Below are 19,935 nucleotides of genomic sequence, written 5' to 3' on the forward strand. Positions count from 1 at the left end.
ATTAAAACCCATACTCTGTTGATGATTGCTTTGGAGGCCTTGGAGATTAAAACCCATACTCTATTAATGATTACCTTGGAGGCCTTGGAGATTAAAACCCATACTCTATTGATGATTGCATTGGAGGCCTTGGAGATTAAAACCCATACTCTATTGATGATTGCCTTGGAGGCCTTGGAGATTAAAACCCATACTCTATTGATGATTGCCTTGGGGGCCTTGGAGATTAAAACCCATACTCTATTGATTATTGCCTTGGAGGCCTTGGAGATTAAAACCCATACTTTATTGATGATTAACTTGCATGCTGATCTCTTTTCAGTGGCCTTCTTCATTTTCTGTAAGGAGGAGTAATTTTGACTGTGGCACTTCAGAATTTGATGGAGGCTGTAGTGAACATGTATGCTGTGTTGATGTCGCTCACTGTGAAGCCTCATTCTCCCCTCAACGGCATCACACGATGAATCAATAACACAGGTCCATGGCACCAGCTCTTGGTCTTTTGAAACAAGCCAAGAAGCTTGACCACTCTGACCATCCTTTTGGATTTTTTTCCACATTCTTCAAGCAGGTGCAGCGTAAACAGTTTCACATGCAGCCTCATTTCAGAGCTTCTTCCTATCAGTCGTTCCATAGGGTCTTCCCAATAGCCAAGGAGAGAGGAGGTCAGTCATAGGAGTTATGCCCCCTCCTATAATGATTTCCTCGTCCCATTATCCAAATTTAAACTTGTCTAACCCTTTTTGGAGGGATTTGGTCAGCATCATGGACAATGTGGGGTTCTGTTCCAGGTTGAAGGATGGCTGTTGGCTTCATTTCTAGGAAGATCTCCCCCATCACACACACATCACACACACCCATCTTCTTTCACCAGTCCAAAGTGTCTAAATTAAAGGAAAAGATATACATAATTCTGCGAAATGGAACAGTCAGGAGGGTGGAAAATGACCAGTCTGGCTTTCTATTCTCAGATCTTCTGGTGTCAAACAATGTGGAAAGTTCTTTAGATTTTGAAACCACTACAAGAACATATACAAAAGTTTGTCATGCTTTCAAAATCTAAAAAACTTTTTGACTAAATGTATGAAACCACGATACAGCAAATGAAATTAGCAAGAAACTAACTATTTTGACCTTGTTGCTAAATTGCATACAGCTAATAACAAGAAAACAAACAACAGTGCAACAGATTTGTATTTTGTTTATCTAGGTATGTGGTTTCCGACCATTTTTGAGTGTGAAGACCCCTTCTTAATTTCCCAGGAAGTTTTGTGAACCCTTACATGCTAATAGTTGTACTTTTAGGTACTACAGGAACAATCCTGGGACACCCCAGGAGTCTGCAACCCAAAGGTTGGGAACCACTGATCAAGGCTAGAAATTTACAATGATGGTTAGAGAATTGGTGATCAATTTGCTCATTAAATATAACTCAGCTCTGCCCATATTCACCCCTATACATTAATGGAGATGAGACTAATCTTATTTTCACACTGTGTATGGGAAAACTTTAATATTTTCATTTGTGATAATGTTGCATCGTTAAATTTTACAAATCCAGCCCAAATTATTTTACTCCTTTAATTTCTGTGTTTTTTTAACTGCAAAAGTTGCACATATAACCAATACATGGACATTTCTCCATATATGAAAATGTGTTAAATATATGTACTTCATTTCTTTTATTGAATGCGCAGTACATAAAGGAAAGTACAAACTGTACATAATTATCTGTGGCAGTTCTTTTTTTCTTCACAAGCTGTATATCTTTATTTGACAGTCAGTATCATTTATTAAGCTAATTATTCTCAGTTTTGTATATTTCCTGTCATTCAGCAGAGCTGAATAGAACTCATTCCATTTCCTATTTTTGTATCATAGATTGGCAATAGTCATTTCTGTTGACATCATGTGGATGGTATGAGACTTCCTGATTCTGTTGCTGTTTGGAGTATGTAATAATTTTATAATTATCATTCACATGTGCACACACATGCAGCCAACATTTAAAATAATGACATGGAAGAGCTCACATTATGTCCTAAAGTTTTGACATCTGGAATTTGTGTTATCATAATTTAAAAATTCACTTACATGAAATATGTCACTTATTATATACATCATGCATGTGCAACTATCTCAAGGGCATGGGCCAGATAGCGATTTTTAAATGTGTCTCTATGATGTAAAAGTAACTGGATATAACCAGATTGCAGCTTAGATGGAAACTGTGAGCCATAGGTTGCACATGCCTGAAGTATTTGATACGAAAATTCAAAACAAAATTATTGTCTGAAGCAGTTTACATAGTGGGCATTTACAAAATCTGAATTTTGTTATATGAATCAGTCCATAAATTAAAAAAATCTTGGTCTTAATTATGTGTCTGTATGTTTGAATTTTTCTATTTGAAGTTGGGCCCCACCAGGAGTGGCTTTGGCTAGGAAACTAATATCTGTTCTGGAGTCAATAGAGAAGTTACCAGTGTACACTTATGACATGCATGGTTCTGGGTATGGATTGCAGGTAAGATAAACATTGGCACATTTAACAACTGTTTATGTTGGACAGAGGATAACTGAGATACTGTTGAAAATAGTTTATCTTCAGTGTTCAGATTTCCGATTTCTTTTAAACAGTGATAATTGTTTTTATTGCAGGACTAAAAGCATAATATGCTATTTCACCCACCTGGCCATAAGTCCAGGTATTCTTATAGTATGTTGAGTCATCCATTTACAGCTGCTTTTTAAAAATTAGCAGAACTGCTTGATCAATGCACATGAGTTTACAAGGATCATTCTGGCATCAGTGTGTTTCAGATTTGCCCGTTTTATGCCAATCCATCTCATATATGGCCACCATGATTACAATATTTGTAAAAAGTCTTTCAATGGCTTCTAAGAAAAAAACACTGAATATAATTTTATCAAATTTGACAGAAACCATTCATGCATAAAGGGATTTCAAATTCAGACAAACTTTTGTCGACCCAGTATCATAATAGGCAATCATTTAACTCATTTATCAAGAGGATTTTATAGTTTTCTCCAGAGATGGGGTTAGATGAAAACTGTCTCTGATTTCTCCTGTGAAAATCAAGAAGAAAAATTACATGACATATTTATTAACCATATATCTTGAACAAAGTTTTCAGAATAACTTTTGTTCTTGAGTAAGTTCTTTGATCAAGCTTTTTTAGTTTCATTGAATTTAACAAATCTTCACCACAAGTATGGCACAGTTATAGCCATTTAACAAATCATCTAATCACTGCTAATATGGTAGTTGTAGCCATTTAACAAATCTTTTCATCACTGCTATTATAGTAGTTGTATCCATTTAACAAATCTCATCACTGCTAATATGGTATTTGTAGCCATTTAACAAATCTCATCACTGCTAGTATGGTATTTGTAGCCATTTAATAAATCTCATCACTGCTAATGAGGCAGTTGTAGCCATTTAACAAATCTTCTCATCACTGCTAGTATGGTATTTGTAGCCATTTAATAAATCTCATCACTGCTAATGAGGCAGTTGTAGCCATTTAACAAATCTTCTCATCACTGCTAGTATGGTATTTGTAGCCATTTAACAAATCTCATCACTGCTAGTATGGTTGTTGTAGCCATTTAACAAATCTCATCACTGCTAGTATGGTAGTTGTAGCCATTTAACAAATCTTCTCATCACTGCTAGTATGGTTGTTGTAGCCATTGAACAAATCTTCTCATCACTGTTAGTATGGTAGTTGTAGCCATTTAACAAATCTCATCACTGCTTGTATGGTATTTGTAGCCATTTAACAAATCTTCTCATCACTGCTAATATGGTAGTTGTAGCCATTTAACAAATCATCTAATCACTGCTAGTATGGTAGTTGTAGCCATTTAACAAATCTATCTTCATATCACTGCTAGTATGGCACAGTTGTAGCCAATGAAAAAATCTTCTTATCACTGCTAGTATGGCACAGTTGTAGCCATTGAACAAATCTTCTCATCACTTCTAGTATGGCACAGTTGTAGCCATTGAACAAATCTTCTCATCACTGCTAGTATGGTAGTTGTAGCCATTTAACAAATGTCATCACTACTGCACCTGAATGAATGATTGCATTACCGTGTTTTTTTTCTTCTTCTAACTTAAACATTTATTGTGATATGTAGTTGGTTATAAATGAAAATAGTGCAGAACTGACCACCAACATATTTGCACTTTTGAGGAGTAGTGTGCAAACCAGACCCAATTGACCCTGTGTGAAAGTTAAATGTCATTGTGGTAATGTTGTTTACTTGACTGAGCTTTTGAACACAGTGACTTGTACAGATACAAATTACTTTTTACCAGACTTACCATTTAGTTGCATTTCATTAAACAAGTTGGTTGTCGGCATTCTGACAGTGACTTAAATGCCAAAGCTCTTCACTTTGGTTGGTAAGCTGTCCCTGCATGTGAGTTGGATAACAAAAACAAGTATGAATGGATGATTTTTATCATTTAACCCAGTTCTTTAAGTGATGCCATTTTCATAATTTTAGTTGGTCAGAAACATTTTTATTACACTGTATAGATTTAACCAAACTTAGCATGTGGTTATATTTTAACAGAGTCTGATATCTTCTTTCCATGATGTCTTGTTTATGGTCAAAGATGATTCCGTGACAAAGAAGTTTGGGTCAGCTTGGCACACATTACACTCTGACCATAGCTGAACTCGCAGCGGATTTTTTTTTTTTTAGTTGGTCCAGTCTTTTAAACAAAGTTCTTCATATAATTTCAACTGAGATCAATTTCTGTCATGTTGCTTTTCTTCTTTTCCAAGTTAGATTTGCTACTAATATTATAACAGCAATCTTGCTACTCTCTGCCTTCTGTCTGGGAGTTTATCAGTACCATTTCATTCTTGATCAAGATAAACCAAATCTGATTATTATTTGGTAATTGTATATCATATATACTCTCTTGTAAGTTGAGTCCAATTGCAAACAACATAAGACCTTGATTTTCCTGCTCATAATTAACCAGCAGATCAGGCTGTGTGTGGTTTGTTCTGCTGATTACTCCAAAAAAGTTGTATAGACCCAGATCTGTTGCCTCAGTATGTCATGGCAGATCTCAGTCAATGCAGTTTGTATGGTTGGACTTCACTTGTAAGTGAATATATATGATCATATTTGTTGACATGCAAGATTTGTTATTTCAGATCTTTACAAGGCGAATTAGATTCCAGCTGGAAAGAGCCCAAGGGGAAATGGGGTTGATTGACAGAAATGGACGACATCTCAAGATGGAACCCCTGACTACAGTGAGCGCATTGGAGAAATACTTACTAAAGATGGTGAGATGATTAGATGATTAGAAACACACACACACACACACACAGTATGTACCCTCTATAACATGGTGTTTACGGGTTAATAGAACCTGACTGTTATAGACCAAACTGCTATAACCAACCCAGTCAGTCAGCTGAAGAAAATGATGCTTTTACCTAACATTTGGAAGTGGGGGTGTGTGTGTAATAAAAGTGGGTGCCAATGTGGGTATGTGAGAAGGCTTGCCAGTAGCTTCTCATGGGTCAGTGGTTCTTTCCAGGGGTTTTCCCCGGGTCTTCCTCCACCATTCATACTGGCTGCCATGTATAGCTATCTTGTGCAGAAAAATAATGTTAAACCCTACCACAACAACAACAGAAAACAAAAATAACACCTATATAAAAAAATTGGTAGTCCTCATTTGATCTATATTTAATTGTCTCTAAATAATTCACTACAATTGTTTCCAGTAGCACGTAGCTGTAGTTTACATGGTTCATGTACATGCACTTTAAATTAGTCTAGATATTGGTCTGCTAGAGACAGCTATTTTGCCTAGGCTACCCAGGTTATGAGGCTATTCATAGGGAAATGAAAACATGAACAAATTAAAAAGTATAACAAGAATTTATGCAAGATACCCCGTCTTCAGTTAACTTGACAGCCAGATATCAGTGGATTCAAAAGATTGGAGATTTAATTTGTTTTATTGGTGGCGACCATAAGTGTGCATTTCTTTCCAGCAAAAATGAAATAAATGTGTTAAAGTCACTTTGGAAAATGGAACAATCCATCAGATTCCATTCTTTTATTTAAGTTTGGCGCTGACTTCCTTGATGAAAGGTTAGTTGTTTTTATTGAAGATTGTAGTTGGCTTTCTTTGATGAAGCGTACATGTATTTTTGAAGTTAATACTAAAGGACAGCTTTGGATGACCAAACAAATGTCCCTTCCTTATTGTGGCGGCAACATCAAAATAATTGTAGAACATTGATTGAGACAGAATTTTTTTTATTCATTTGCTTAGTATTTATACAGAGTAATTGGTGCTTCAGAGGTAATCAGTTTTCTTTGAAGTTTCAGCAACAAAAAAAAAAGCTGAGTACTTTTAAAAAATAAAGGAATCAGATATTATTTGGTTGATTGTAGTCATAACAGTTCCTGCCTTCAAAGGTTGGTCACTTGTAACTAGTCCTGGTAGCATGACTTTTGAATAGACCAAAAACCAGATTTGTTTCTTTTTGTTGTTGTTTTTTTGTGACATATCTGGTAGCAGAGTGAAGCTGCCTTCCACACATGCATAGAATTTTTTTTAAAAAGCCAACAGATGATCAATACACAGGTGTTTGTATCTGACAGGGATTATGGCAGAAAATGTTAGTGTTCTGAAGGATTTACTTCAGTGGCTGAAAAAAAGGAATTTTAATTACCATCCTGGGGCCCTGAGTGGCCAAGTGGTCTAAAGCGCTCACTGTTACAGTTCACTACCATCTCACCTCTGTCTGTGTGGGTTAGAGTCTTGGGCTTGGCCAATGTGGGTACCTAGGAAAGCTTGCCAGTAGCTTCTTGTGGGTCGGGGTTTTTTTTCCAGGGTTTTCCCAGGCTCATCCTCCACCATTTATACTGGCCACCATGTATATCCTATCTTGTGCTGAAAAATGGCGTTAAACCCTATAACAACAACTTATCATCCACATACAATGGTCATTCTTGTCAGTAGATAAATTCCAGTGCATTTTATATCAAGTTTGCAGCTTCCTTTTATGGTGCCTCTGAATGATGCAAAAAACAAATTGCCAAATGGTATCTCTTGTCACCAGTAAGGAAAATAAATCCTAATTTGTGACATTGGCAAAGCCCAGCGTCATCCCTGAATGAACTTTTTACATGTTATTGTTCATACTTTTTGTGTATGAGAAGGAGCGTTATATTAGATTTCATACATGATCTCTTCCTCAGAATGAAAATAAACTTTTTATACATTACTTTTTGTATTTTTAAGAAAAAAAAAGATTTTGTGTATGAGAAAAATACATGTACAGAGAAGTCTCGTTATTCCAGACACCATTTAACCAGAAACCTAACTATCTGGATATAATTCGACAGGAATGGAATTCCTGAATGTTAATTTGCTCCATTAATTATGAAATCCACCTTCTGGATCCGAAAATCAAAATTGGGGACCAAAGTGTAAAATTACTATAAAACTTGTCCTGATAATCTGGAAATAATCTGTCCAAAAATAAGAAAATTCGAAAACTCATATATGAAAATACAGTCAGTTGGATAACACAGATTCACCTATGCAAATTTGGAGGTGTGTCAATGTATTTCTGATTGGTCAAATTCTAGTGGTATGTTAAAGTTATCAATTGATCACATGATCATGTGTGTGGAAAAACTAAGTAGCATGACCATATTGTAACCAGCGATTGTATAAACAATGTCTGTTTTAGCTAGACGCCAGTGGGATTATTAATAATTAAACACATTGGGATCAAATTGTCCACCCTTTTTGACATAAGATATGGTTAATAAATTAAGTGTGTCACTAAGTATCTTTGTTATTTACCAATTGTTTGTAACAGTAACAGTTTATTGATGGATGTACAAGTACAGTTGATTGATTTTAGCTGTGTACAGTATAGGGCTTCATTTCAGAATAAAATGGGGATGTCAATTATGGGCTCATTAGCTGCTATAACAGATGTAAAATACGGCTTATAAAAATGACTGCATTTTATTAGTTAACCATTTAGCTGCGAGATATCAGTTTATATTTGTTGTACTTTTTTACGTATATTATGGTGACACCATCAAGCAAGCATAGACAAGTAGAGATACCGGCCAGCTTAAAAAATAAGATTTGCCAGCACAAGAAGATTACCCAAAAGCTACCATTCAGTAGATGTATTCATTAATATATTTCAACTATTATTGAATATACAGTACATTTATAGCTAGCATATACACGTACATGTATGTGGTATGATGTCATTGTAAAATAAAAATGTGCATGATTCAATTTTCCGGAAAACTCATTAATCCGGACATATTCACTGGGAATGAAGGTGTCCAGATTAACAAGGTTCCTCTGCACATGAAATTTTGGGAGCTACACCACGATTATGTTATATCCAACTTTGTGTTATAACAGTGTGACCCTGCTAATGCACACTGTTATAACACAAATTCGGATATAACATAATTCTGTGTGTCTGTGTGCGTATATATATAAACAGATAATTATATTTTATTTAATGTATTTTGTTCAGATAATTAGTAACCCCAGATTATCTTGATAAACAGTGTCTGAAGACATAAAGAAATATGTTAGTTGCATAGCTCTTTTTTTTAACGATTAATGGTCAAATAATTATTTACAGGTTGCCAAGCAATGGTATGATTATGACAGGTCCACCTTCAACTTTGTGAAGAGACTGAAAGAGGGCAGTGTGCCTGTAGTCTTCACTCACCAGACAGATTTTGATGACAATGGCCTCATCTACTGGATTGGAACAAATGGAAAGTATGTACACAGTTTGATACTGTAAAATTTTCTTTTGTGTGCTTCATGTTTAAATAGTTGTTTTCAAAATGTCAGCTGTTTCCTCCTTGTTTTATAGTTTTCTCCACCTCCTTGGCCACCTCATGTTACTGTATAAATGTGATCCACATTTTCTGCTTGTTTTCAGACAGTTTCATTTGGAAAGCAATTTTTGTTAACAATTTTGTCATGCCCAGTAACTTTTGGACAGGGTTTAAAAAATTGTTATTCATGTACTTATGCTTTTTGGGCACAAGTGTAGTTCTTTAGTGACCATGCAAAAAATGCAGATTAATCCCATTTTCATAAAGCGGAAGAATGGTTTTCTTGTCATTAGAAATTACATAAAAAGTTTCTGTAAAGTTCTGAAATACCAAGAGGACTGTGTTTCACAGTTAATTAGTTGCCTGGCATTGATATAATTAATGCCATTTGTTAAACTTTATTATTTAATGATAGATGGAAAATCTTAGTTGTAAAAACAAGGGTTATTTTTATTGTTTTTATTTTTATTAATTTTATTTATTTTATTTATTTTTATTTATGTTATCTTTTATTATAATAGAAACTGTGGTCATCTCAGAAAGTGCAATACCTCCATTGTGGATAATGTATTCTTTAAAGAAAATGTAAAGTGTGCTTACTACTTTGTTCTGTGATCAAAGTACAGGCTGAAATTTTATGTGGATTTGGTTGCTTAAGCTCAGATTTTTCTTTTGGTTGTTCTCGGATGCAGTGAAATAGTCAGTGAATTTATTGTTTGTTACATAACATTTATTTTTTCCATCTGAAAATATGTAGAACAGATGGTGCATATGGATGCTTGTGCACATGCACACACACACACACACACACACACACAGAACAGTGATATGATAGTAGCAGATTAATGTTAGTGTAAAAGAACTTGTGGTACCACTTGAAGTTGAGTGATAGAATTTAAGCATGTGCATGTTTAATCAGTCAGAACATTTTTTCAGAACTGTGTCGGAATGGGTAAACCCTGCCCAGTATAACCTGGTTGTTGTGACTTCATCAGAGGGACGTAATCTACCATATGGAAAACTAGAGGATATTCTGAGTAGAGAAGGAGCCGCTCTTAACTGTCACACTAATGATGACAAGTGAGTAATTTTATAATCCTGGTGTCCATTCATCAGGCACAATCTCATTAGTTCCTATAGGGTGAAGTGGGTTGAGGCTGATTGCTCCTCCTCCAGCTCTTGCCTATTCATAAAGTGATCGTTTTCTGTTTTACCAAGAATGGAAATTTGTTAGTAAATTATGTTGTCTCAAATACCCAATCATATTACTAACAGTCGTGCTCACCCTTTTAGCATGTATAGTCGGAATATACCTACCCATTTGTTTGTAACCCTACCGATTTAAAAGATGAAAAGCACAAATGAGATAAAAGATGCACAGAACTTAGTTCATTTATTGATTTATAATTTCAAACCTGATTTTTTCCCAGGTTGGGACCCTAACACCATTATTGTCTGTGCGTTTCATTCCAAACGGAAGTTTTCAGTGTAAAAGACAACCTATTCACTAGTCATTTCCATTTCCTGGACAAGTCCATTTTCAGCTAAGGGGTGTATGCATGACTACATGTATCCATGTAGAAGGAAAATATTATGTCGTCTGCTTCCAATATTTACAATGTCGAATTGAGAAAAGGAAAAAAATGACAATGAAATATTTGCCTTTTACATAGATTTAACAATTGGTGTAATTTCTTGGATATGTGTGCAAAGGATATCACTTTCAACATTATGGTGATTTATGGAATTATCCGGCAGTTACCGAATAGGATGAACTGCTTCACAATGTTGTCCGAGGAAATCAACTTCCCCATAGTGTATGAAGCATGGCGCAGTATTAGTATGGAAAGTCTGTTAAGCATGGAAGCACAGAGAATGCCAGTGTTAGGGCTACTCTGGTCACATTCAGGTTCATCAGACTATAAGAGAGAGTAATTTTGTAATGTTTATGTGATCAGTTATGTATTTTTGGAGAAGTATAAATTACAAAATGATTTCCTTACACCGAAAGACTTCTTATGATTGTCCTAATGAAAATGATGCAGTTCCTAATCAGATATCTGCTAGAAGCTGTTGTATGTATTTTCAGTTATGAATTTCATTGTCCTGAATATTTACAGGAAAGCTTGGTTTGCCATTGATATGGGTGTATGGTTGATCCCAACGGCTTACACACTACGACATGCCCGTGGCTATGGAAGGTAACTGAAAATAATAAAAAAATATTTTCATATTATTTGAGTTGCAGATTTCTGTTTTGCTACTTGTACAGAAATGCAAGAAAAATTGTTGCATTAAAATGATTTTGTAATTGTCATAGTACTTTTTGATTTGATTGAACTGTTTTATTGTGTCCCAGCTATGACTATGACTAGGCCAAATATTGTTAGTCCTGTTCTATTAATTCATAGTTAGTTCATCACTTATAAAAGACTGAGCAGTGAGCAGTACTGCTCATGTAGAACTCTTTCTTTGTTTTACACCCACCAAACATGGAGCATTTGATGTAATGATTTAATCCTTCTGTTCTTTGCCTTTCCCTCTACTGTTTCCTCAAAATATATCGATTTCTCAACTATGTCTTGTTTTCAGACTTTGTAGATAGCTTGCATTTGGTGCAAGGAAGAAGCTTATTAATTTTGAAAGCATTGGTTTGAGTGCCCATTAAATTTAATTAGTCTTAGGATGGTTTTTCTCAAAATTTAAGTAGTCATTTCAGATTTTAGGTCAGAATTGAGAGCAGAAATCCAGTTAGATGGGAATTATTGTGTGATATAAAGTTTTAGTGAAGGCAAATGAAAGAGTAATTATTAAAAAACTTAGCGTTTATATATACCTGCCATCTTTCTGTAAGTGGATGGCTTGCACTTGGGGTAAGGAAGAAATCATTCACTTTTGGGATCAACAGGTCAAAGGTCGCTGTGACTGAAAGAAGAACAAATGGTTTCTGCACAGCAACTTGAGTTCTTCTTAGTCTATGATGAACAAACTTTGTGAATGGCTTGCACATGGTGTGGCAAAAAATCCTATTGATTTGAAGTAAAAATTTAAGGAAATTGTGACTGAATGAATAATAATGGTTTCTACACAGTAACATCATTTATACATATCACACCACAGCCAAGCTTTGTGGATATCTTGCACTTGAAGTAAGGCCTTTGTAAGGCCTATTGATTTTAAAGCCAAATGCTATGGTTACTTTAAGCCTAATAGAAAACTAGTGGTTCAGTTGCGTGTCTTGACCTGTCATTAATCTGCAAGTTCAGCAATACTCAGCTCGTGGCTACAAAGAGAACTGTTACACATGGGGTTTGCATTAATATGCCATTCACAGTTCACATGTTAGTAGTATACTTGAAATGGATGATTTTTACATTGAATCACAAAAACACAATGTAAGAAAGAAGGAAAGAAGGAGAAATGAAGCATGCGAAGTTGTAATATTTACAAATAATGATGAAATGTGAGCATTTATATTTGAACAATGATATAAAAAAGATTGGTGGGATAAATAAATTCTAAAATACACAGTGGTATAGTATCTGGATATATAGATGCATTATGTTGAAGATTAGACTACAGCATAGAGGTAATTTTAATAGTGTCAATAAATCTGTTTCTCAACTGCACACAATATCTAATCTTCCTCAAGTGAAAGCATGGTATTCCCAATTAGTAAAGACACCTAGAACAAAGTGTATATCAGTTTTTGGCATACCAAATGAACATTTGTCATTCAGTGACAAATTGTTTTTGAAGAGACATGCATTAATGGAAGTACAACCTAATTGCAACTGGGTACATGTATAGTCAAACCTGTCACTGGCAGACAACCATGAGAAAATGTTATACTGGCCTTTATACACAGGTGACTTCTCTATACAGGTTCATCTTTCAGGCTTGTTTTTGACTAAATGCCATGTACCAAATATTTATTATTATTATTATTATTATTATTATTATTATTGTAGATTAAAGGTTTTGACAAGCACATACTCAGAGCAAGTGGTCATTGGTCATTATATTGATTTGTGTTTTTATTTGTTTATCCAAATAGAACTTTACGAAGTAAAATTCAAAGGTCACTAGGTCCAGTGTAGAATTTTTTTCATTGTTGGACAGTTAATAAAGTTGTTGTTGTTGCCAGCTTGGCTTAATTCAGAGGAGACTTGGTCATCTTTACATATTGTTTCAGATAGTCAATAGAGGTATGGCCAACAAAGCTAGTTGTTCTTTTTGTTTTCCCACATGTTTAAATATAATGTATATATATTCCCACATGTTTAAATACAACACAATTTTGACCTCAATTTTTTATCCACTGACGTTAAGGGTCATCTAATCATGAAAATAAAGATCAAGTTCATGCTATAATCTAATCATCATTTAAGCTTCTAGTACAAATATATTGATTCAGGATCATTCAGTTCTAATAAATTTGAATTGTATTAAATTTTAAACGTTTTCATAATCTCCTCCACATGAATATTATTATTATGTTTCACTGTGCTGCTATCAATATAAATACAGTTTTGGTATTTGGTGGAATAATTAAACTCAGAAATATCATATATTGGTGAGGATGTTGTTATATACCTTTAAAACTAAGAGATTTTTAAAATTCATGAACAGGTATCAGTTGCAACAAAGATGCAAATTTCTCTGCTTTGCAGATGATTTACTGTAACAGGGAAGTAGTTTTTTATATGAATATTTTTAATGTACCTTTTCAGATCAGCCCTAAGGAATTGGATGTTCCAGGTGTCTAAAGATGGCCAGGAATGGGTAACCCTATGCCACCACAAGGATGACACCTCTCTCAATGAACCAGGGTATGCTGCACTCACAGGGAATTTTTATGACAATAGGCTGGGGGGAAAAATGAGATAAGTAGGAAATAAATTTTCAGAAGCAAGTTGCTAAGTATCATAGTTCATCTATCTGGCAATTAAGGGCCTTATACATTGTCATAAAATCTGTATTAAAGAATTTCTTATTCTTTCTGATATTTTCTTTTTTCCCCCCATGTTTTTCACATACCACACACACACACTCATACAGAGTAAGCAAATCTTGCCTTATTTCTTTTGTTTGGTCTTCCACATTATTGTTTGGACTGCCGTGATATTATCAGTTGGTGAATTAAATTAGGTACATGTATGTGATCTCCAATCAACCTACTGTGCTTGCGTTAATAGATAATTGGGCATATAAAGGCACTTGGTCATAATCAAAGACTGTACTAAATTTTAAGGTTTCCACTTTGTTGAATGACAGTCAGTTTTAAATGCTCATGGCAGTAATTGTGAGGATGTTTTTATCACCCATGCTAATATTCTGTTGGAAAGCTTTTGAAAGTCATGCAACTTATATGTCCGTTGATCCTTTCATGAGAAACGATGGGAAACCCCACTTAAATGGAGTTGTTGGAGTCCATAACTTCTGAGTGCATTTATGTACTGAAATGAAGTATAGTAAGAGGATCAAATATTTTGTGAGTGTGTGTGTGTGTGTGTGTGTGTGTGTATATATATATATATATATATATATATATATATATATATATATATGGAGGGAAGGAGGGACAGTCAGCAGGCGGGCTTATATTAATTTGCTACCAGCCAATTTATATTACTGAAGATTAAAATTTCCCCATGCTTGGTGAAAGTTAATCATTACTGAGTAAGAAGATTATTATCAGGCTGTTGATTATAGAATTTTCTAAAAATGGTGTCCAGCAAGCAATGCATGTTTAAAATGTTAGGGAAAATAAACCACTTGAAAAGTGTTAATAATCAACACAGAAGAGTAAAAATGAATGTTCAGACCCTTGTTGTTGTTGTTCTAGGGTTTAACACCATTTTTCAGCACATATAGGCTGCACATGGCGACCAGTATAACTGGTGGAGGAAGAACCCTGGAAAACCCAGGGAAGAACCACCAACCCACAAGAAGCTACTGGCAGGCTTTCCCACGTACCCATGCTAGCCGAAACTTGGACTCGAACCCACACAGACAGAGGTGAGATGGCAGTGATCCGGAACGATGAGCGCTTTAGACCACTCTGCCACTTGGGGCCCCTTCAGACCCTTGTGAATAAAAGCTGGAAGAGATACAGTTACGTTTGTTGGACATCACATGTCAATTTGAGTATGTCTCATGGCAGGAGATAGGATTGCCTATGTCATGTAAAATGGAGAAAGAGTTTCCTGGAATTATGTCAAGTTGAGAGATAGCAACAAGCCACTGAGCTGCAGAGGGTTTGGAACTAAAGTTTGTGCAACTGAATTAGTGGTAAATAAAGTCTACAGGTACTTTACAAACTTTTCACTTGAACATAATGTTTATCATTCATTTAAATATGTTTTCCAGCTTTACAATAGCAGTTTATGATATTTTGTTACACCTTACTGAAAACTGATCAGTCTTATGGAAAAAAATCAACTGCCTTACTGAGATGGACTCATCAGGGTATCAGGGTTGGCAGTTTTGGGTGATAGCATTATAAACAGGCAAGACACACTCCACCAAACACTTGTTTTGCTCATTTTCAAAAATTTTAATATCATTTTTAAAAGTTTATAATTTATTAAAATGGTACTAGTTAATTACATTTTATGTGTTGATGGCATTATTATCAGGTCCACTGCAACTTGGCCCATTGAAGTCTCAAAGGAAGACAAGCAAGGCTGGCGGCATATTCGTATCCAGCAGGCAGGTAAAAATGCCAGCGGACAGACCCACTACCTCTCTATGTCAGGGTTTGAGGTCTATGGTGAAGTCACCGGAGTATGCGATGACCTAGGTAAACCTTATTATTTTTGTTGGATCATCTTTGTCATTCTTCATCTCAGTCAATAGAAGGAAAAAAAAGAAGCAACTTTGTGAATTTTTTATGTCCCACAATGAGTATGGTTGGAGCATATTACATTATCTTTATACATCTGTCAAATACATCTGTCAGCCTTTTCAGGCACTCATTAGTTTAAGTTTGCATTTTGGTCAGTTTCCAGGCATTGTGATTGAGGCAGTCTTCTTCCATGAACACATTTTTTTCAAGTTTTTTTTTTATAGCTCTATTAGTCATGAACCTTAAGATGATCCATTTTCCCTGTCCATGACACTTGGAATTCAGTATGGCTGCCAGAGTATCTATCTTTATAATTGTATCATTACTTTTTCTCAAACAGGCAGGTAATATGAACATTGGTATGATATCTAGTTGGTCTCTGAATGAAAATGGCTCTGATTTGTTATCCAATATGGCTACCATAGCAACCCTCTGATCACTAATCCTCCAGAATGTTAAATTGTATTAACATTACTTTTTCACTAAAAAATCTTCTTATAACATATTGTAGGTTCTAAATGAAATTAGTGTCGACCTTACTTACAATATGACTACCATCTTAAAATCTTGTAATTACTGGATAGTCATATCGATATGGGGTTGTCACCAAAAAGACTTCTTATGTCAGGTGGTCCTAAACAAGACTCATGACTGAAAGGGTTTGGTTTTGTATCCAGTGACTGTATCAGCCTGGGTTGACTAACTTTTTCTCATCCATGTGATAGAAAAATCTAGCTGTTTTGCTAGCCTTACTTTTCTTATCTCAGTCTAGTCATCTCAGACCAGTCATCTCACTCAAGGTGTCCACGCGCTCAGAACTACTTTTTACAAAAGAAACCCGTTTTCTGTTGTGCCTGATGTAGTTGTTCTAGATTCAAACAACAACAACAACAAATATGTTACAAAAACATAGTAACTTAAGGTCAATCCATATTTGAGAACACACCATACAAAAACATAATTGAGAGAGACGAAGACACACATGCATAGTGTCAAGCCTTTTGGTATTATGCTAGTTCATTCCACACAGCATGGTCAGTTTGATCCTATATGCAGGCCTAGCTCAGTACATTTTCAGGTCAGCATCATTAAATGTAGCTAGAGCTACCTAACTAGTTTTAAATGCTTTGTGTGAATCAGATTATATACTTTTAGCTACATTTAATGACGCTGACATGAAAATTGAGTGTGCTACAGATAGGATAAAAATCTAAATGCGGTGTGAAATGAATTATGACAGAAAACACTGATCCATGCACATGCTACAGACCCATACGCTTCATAGCCTCCCAACTCTCTTAACAACTACGGAAAAAATTGTAACAGCCAGAAAATGTGTTAGGTCAAACATGCTTTATTCTAATTTTATTAAGCATACCTAAAATATTTCATGACAAATAATGCACTTACAAGCCAGAAGGAATCATTTATCCATCAACACATTATTCCATAAGCAAATTTCACTGTAGCACTTGACATATTTCCAAGACAGAAAAATATATTTTCAAAGAATCCATGAACTTGAAAGTTATGAACATGGTTATTTGGTAGGGTCTGTATATGGAGGGTCTTTTATACACGGGAGTGGTTTAACAATCAGTGTTAAAGACAACACAAGTATGTCACAAAGTTTCACCTCCTCCAAAGAAAAGGAAGTTATATATGATAGTTACACAGATCACTGATTACCCGTGAATAACCCAAACACGGACACTCATGCTACATGTAACTTTTCATTATAATAACAGCCTATACACTACAACAGAGATGTGGGCCCAGCGTCGTTCCATTATTTACAATATAATTTTCTAAATTGGAACTGATGAAAATGAAACATTTTCTTGTAATAAATTTTAGCTGTTTATTGTTAATTTCATATAACATCCATATATTAAATGTGATAATACCTCAATACTATGCAATGTTTTATGTCGTTATTTTTTGGGCTTACGCATAAAAACTGTGTACTTCGATTAACACAGTCATGCCACAGTCCTCATTAACATATTTGTATTAATGCACCACATGTAAACATTTGTGTGTGAACTATATGGCACAAGTGAGAAGTTGCAGGGCTACATTATATGTCTCCCCATGAGGCTTGCCTCGTGGGGAGACAAATAATGTAACCCCTTGACTGGGATTACCTTGTCTCAGTCCAAAACCCAACATAGATTCTATATATGACATTTGGCAAGGCACCTTACACCACTTTACATACATGTGTTCGTATTCCATAAATCTTCAAACAAAACCAAACATAAATACAGATTTTGCCAATCTGACATCCAGTGTGGCAGCTAGCTTGAAAATCTATTTATCAATACTCCTCCTAAAGTAAAAGTCATATCAAGATGTTTTCATCAGAGGTCATCTTATGGTGTCTGGTTTGTCCTAAATGAATATAATGCTAATATGCATTCAGTATGGTTGCTGCAATGGTGGCCATCTTGAAAATTTTGTTATTGCTGAGTTAATGGTCTCTTTTTACATGGGGTTTTCATCAAAGACTGCTTTAATGGCTAGAGGGTCCATGGTGAAAATGGTACTCATCTTGCATCCAATATGGCCTCCACAGTGGCCATTTTACAAATCTTGTTATTACTACAGTAGATCAGAGGTAGTTTAAGCACATGGCAATTGAGAGAGAAACTGTCATAACTTGGTTTATTGGGGCCAGTACATCATTTGCTTGTTTAAAGGATTCGTGTTTAAGTTTATTATAAATCTTTTTGTCCATTTTGCTTTGTCGGCTAGGCTGTAACTGAAGTTGTAGTCACTATTAAAAATATCAAACATTTAGCATCTTTGCGCATATCCATCCTTACATCTGTCCATTCACACCCTAAACTCAGCATTAAAGTTTTCATTTAGATATATAAACGATAGGCTCAGCAAAAAGGGGGTTCTGTTTTTTCAAGGCAAAGCTGCTAAAGAGGCTGAAGCTCTTTTGAGGAAGCAGAGACGATTTGTCCGCACCCAGGTTTTAAAACAGCTGGTGCCTGGAGCACGAGTCAAACGGGGGATGGACTGGAAGTGGAGGGACCAGGATGGGATCCCCCCTGGAGAAGGCACAGTCTCAGGAGAACTTCACAATGGTAAGTCTTCTCTTGGAGTACGTGCTTCAGTGTATATTGAGATTTTAGCTTGTAAAAATTTACATAGAGATATGGTTGGTGTTTGTGTATATACAGTCTAGAGTTTTCCATCTGGCTTTTTTATCCAGATGTTTTATTTACAAAATTTTCAGATAAGTAAAATCTTCTGTGTTTTTCTAACAGTCATATTGTATAACAAATGTTGATCAGACTTGGAGAACATCATTGTCTTGATTTTTCTAGCTTCTTTATTGTAAATCTCTAGGGAAGGATACAAGCCAACATTTATCAAAATAAAAGAGCTGGACTGAGATTAATGTGACCAAATGGTCTGACCATAACTACTATAAAAAACCAAACCATAAAATAATTTTGTGTTTTTAAAAAAAAATTGTGTCAAAGTCCTTGGGAAGGGAGCTGGGAAAAAGACTCTTCTAAAAATCTGTTTGTTTGTATAAAGCATATATTGTTTAGTAATTTTGCATGTCAAAAATATGACATTTGTGCATTCTTTCCCCAATGAAGCATTTTTTCCTCTGAGATATTTTCTGCCACTGGTTGTATTAAGTTTATTGTTGATCTTTTATGCTGATAAGAAAGCTTTCCTAGATAACTTATAGTAGCTACAATGTATATAGGGGGGCCCCGAGTGGCCGAGTGGTCTAAAGCGCTCACTGTTCCGGATCACTGCCATCTCAACTCTGTCTGCGTGGGTTTGAGTCCAAGGCTTGGCTAGCGTGGGTACGTGGGAAAGCCTGCCAGTAGCTTCTCGTGGGTCGGTGGTTCTTCCCTGGGTTTTCCAGGGTTCTTCCTCCACCAGTTATACTGGCCGCCATGTATAGCCTATCTTGTGCTGAAAAATGGCATTAAACCCTAGAACAACAACAACAACAACAATGTATATAGCTAGATAAAGTAGATAGAGAAATTTTGTTGACTGGAGCTTGTGTAGGCTTTCTTGTTTTGATGATTGAGTTTACTTAGTGATAAAAACAAACAAAACCCGCAGCTGGTATAATTGACTACAGAAATTGAGAACATGATCTTATTTTTGGTTGATCTTTATGCTAAGGTC

General features: G+C 35.4%; 1 protein-coding gene across 5 annotated transcripts in view; it reads left to right on the forward strand.

Moving 5' to 3' along the window:
• The window catches only part of LOC149804628 (E3 ubiquitin-protein ligase HECTD1-like), a 212,023-nt gene that overhangs the window by 127,289 nt on the left and 64,799 nt on the right, over positions 1–19,935 (forward strand). For all 5 annotated transcript variants that reach the window (XM_089942605.1, XM_089942598.1, XM_089942612.1 and 2 more), the window contains 8 exons: positions 2,415–2,526; positions 5,210–5,344; positions 8,708–8,850; positions 9,849–9,992; positions 11,033–11,113; positions 13,646–13,744; positions 15,554–15,717; positions 18,684–18,860. In XM_089942605.1, coding sequence (XP_089798731.1) covers positions 2,415–2,526; positions 5,210–5,344; positions 8,708–8,850; positions 9,849–9,992; positions 11,033–11,113; positions 13,646–13,744; positions 15,554–15,717; positions 18,684–18,860 — 1,055 coding nt within the window. The remainder of the gene's footprint in view (positions 1–2,414; positions 2,527–5,209; positions 5,345–8,707; positions 8,851–9,848; positions 9,993–11,032; positions 11,114–13,645; positions 13,745–15,553; positions 15,718–18,683; positions 18,861–19,935) is intronic.

This window comes from Sinohyriopsis cumingii, chromosome 2 (genome assembly GCF_028554795.1).
Source record: "Sinohyriopsis cumingii isolate HCF-2022 chromosome 2, ASM2855479v2, whole genome shotgun sequence".
Classification (NCBI taxonomy): Eukaryota; Metazoa; Mollusca; class Bivalvia; order Unionida; family Unionidae; genus Sinohyriopsis; species Sinohyriopsis cumingii.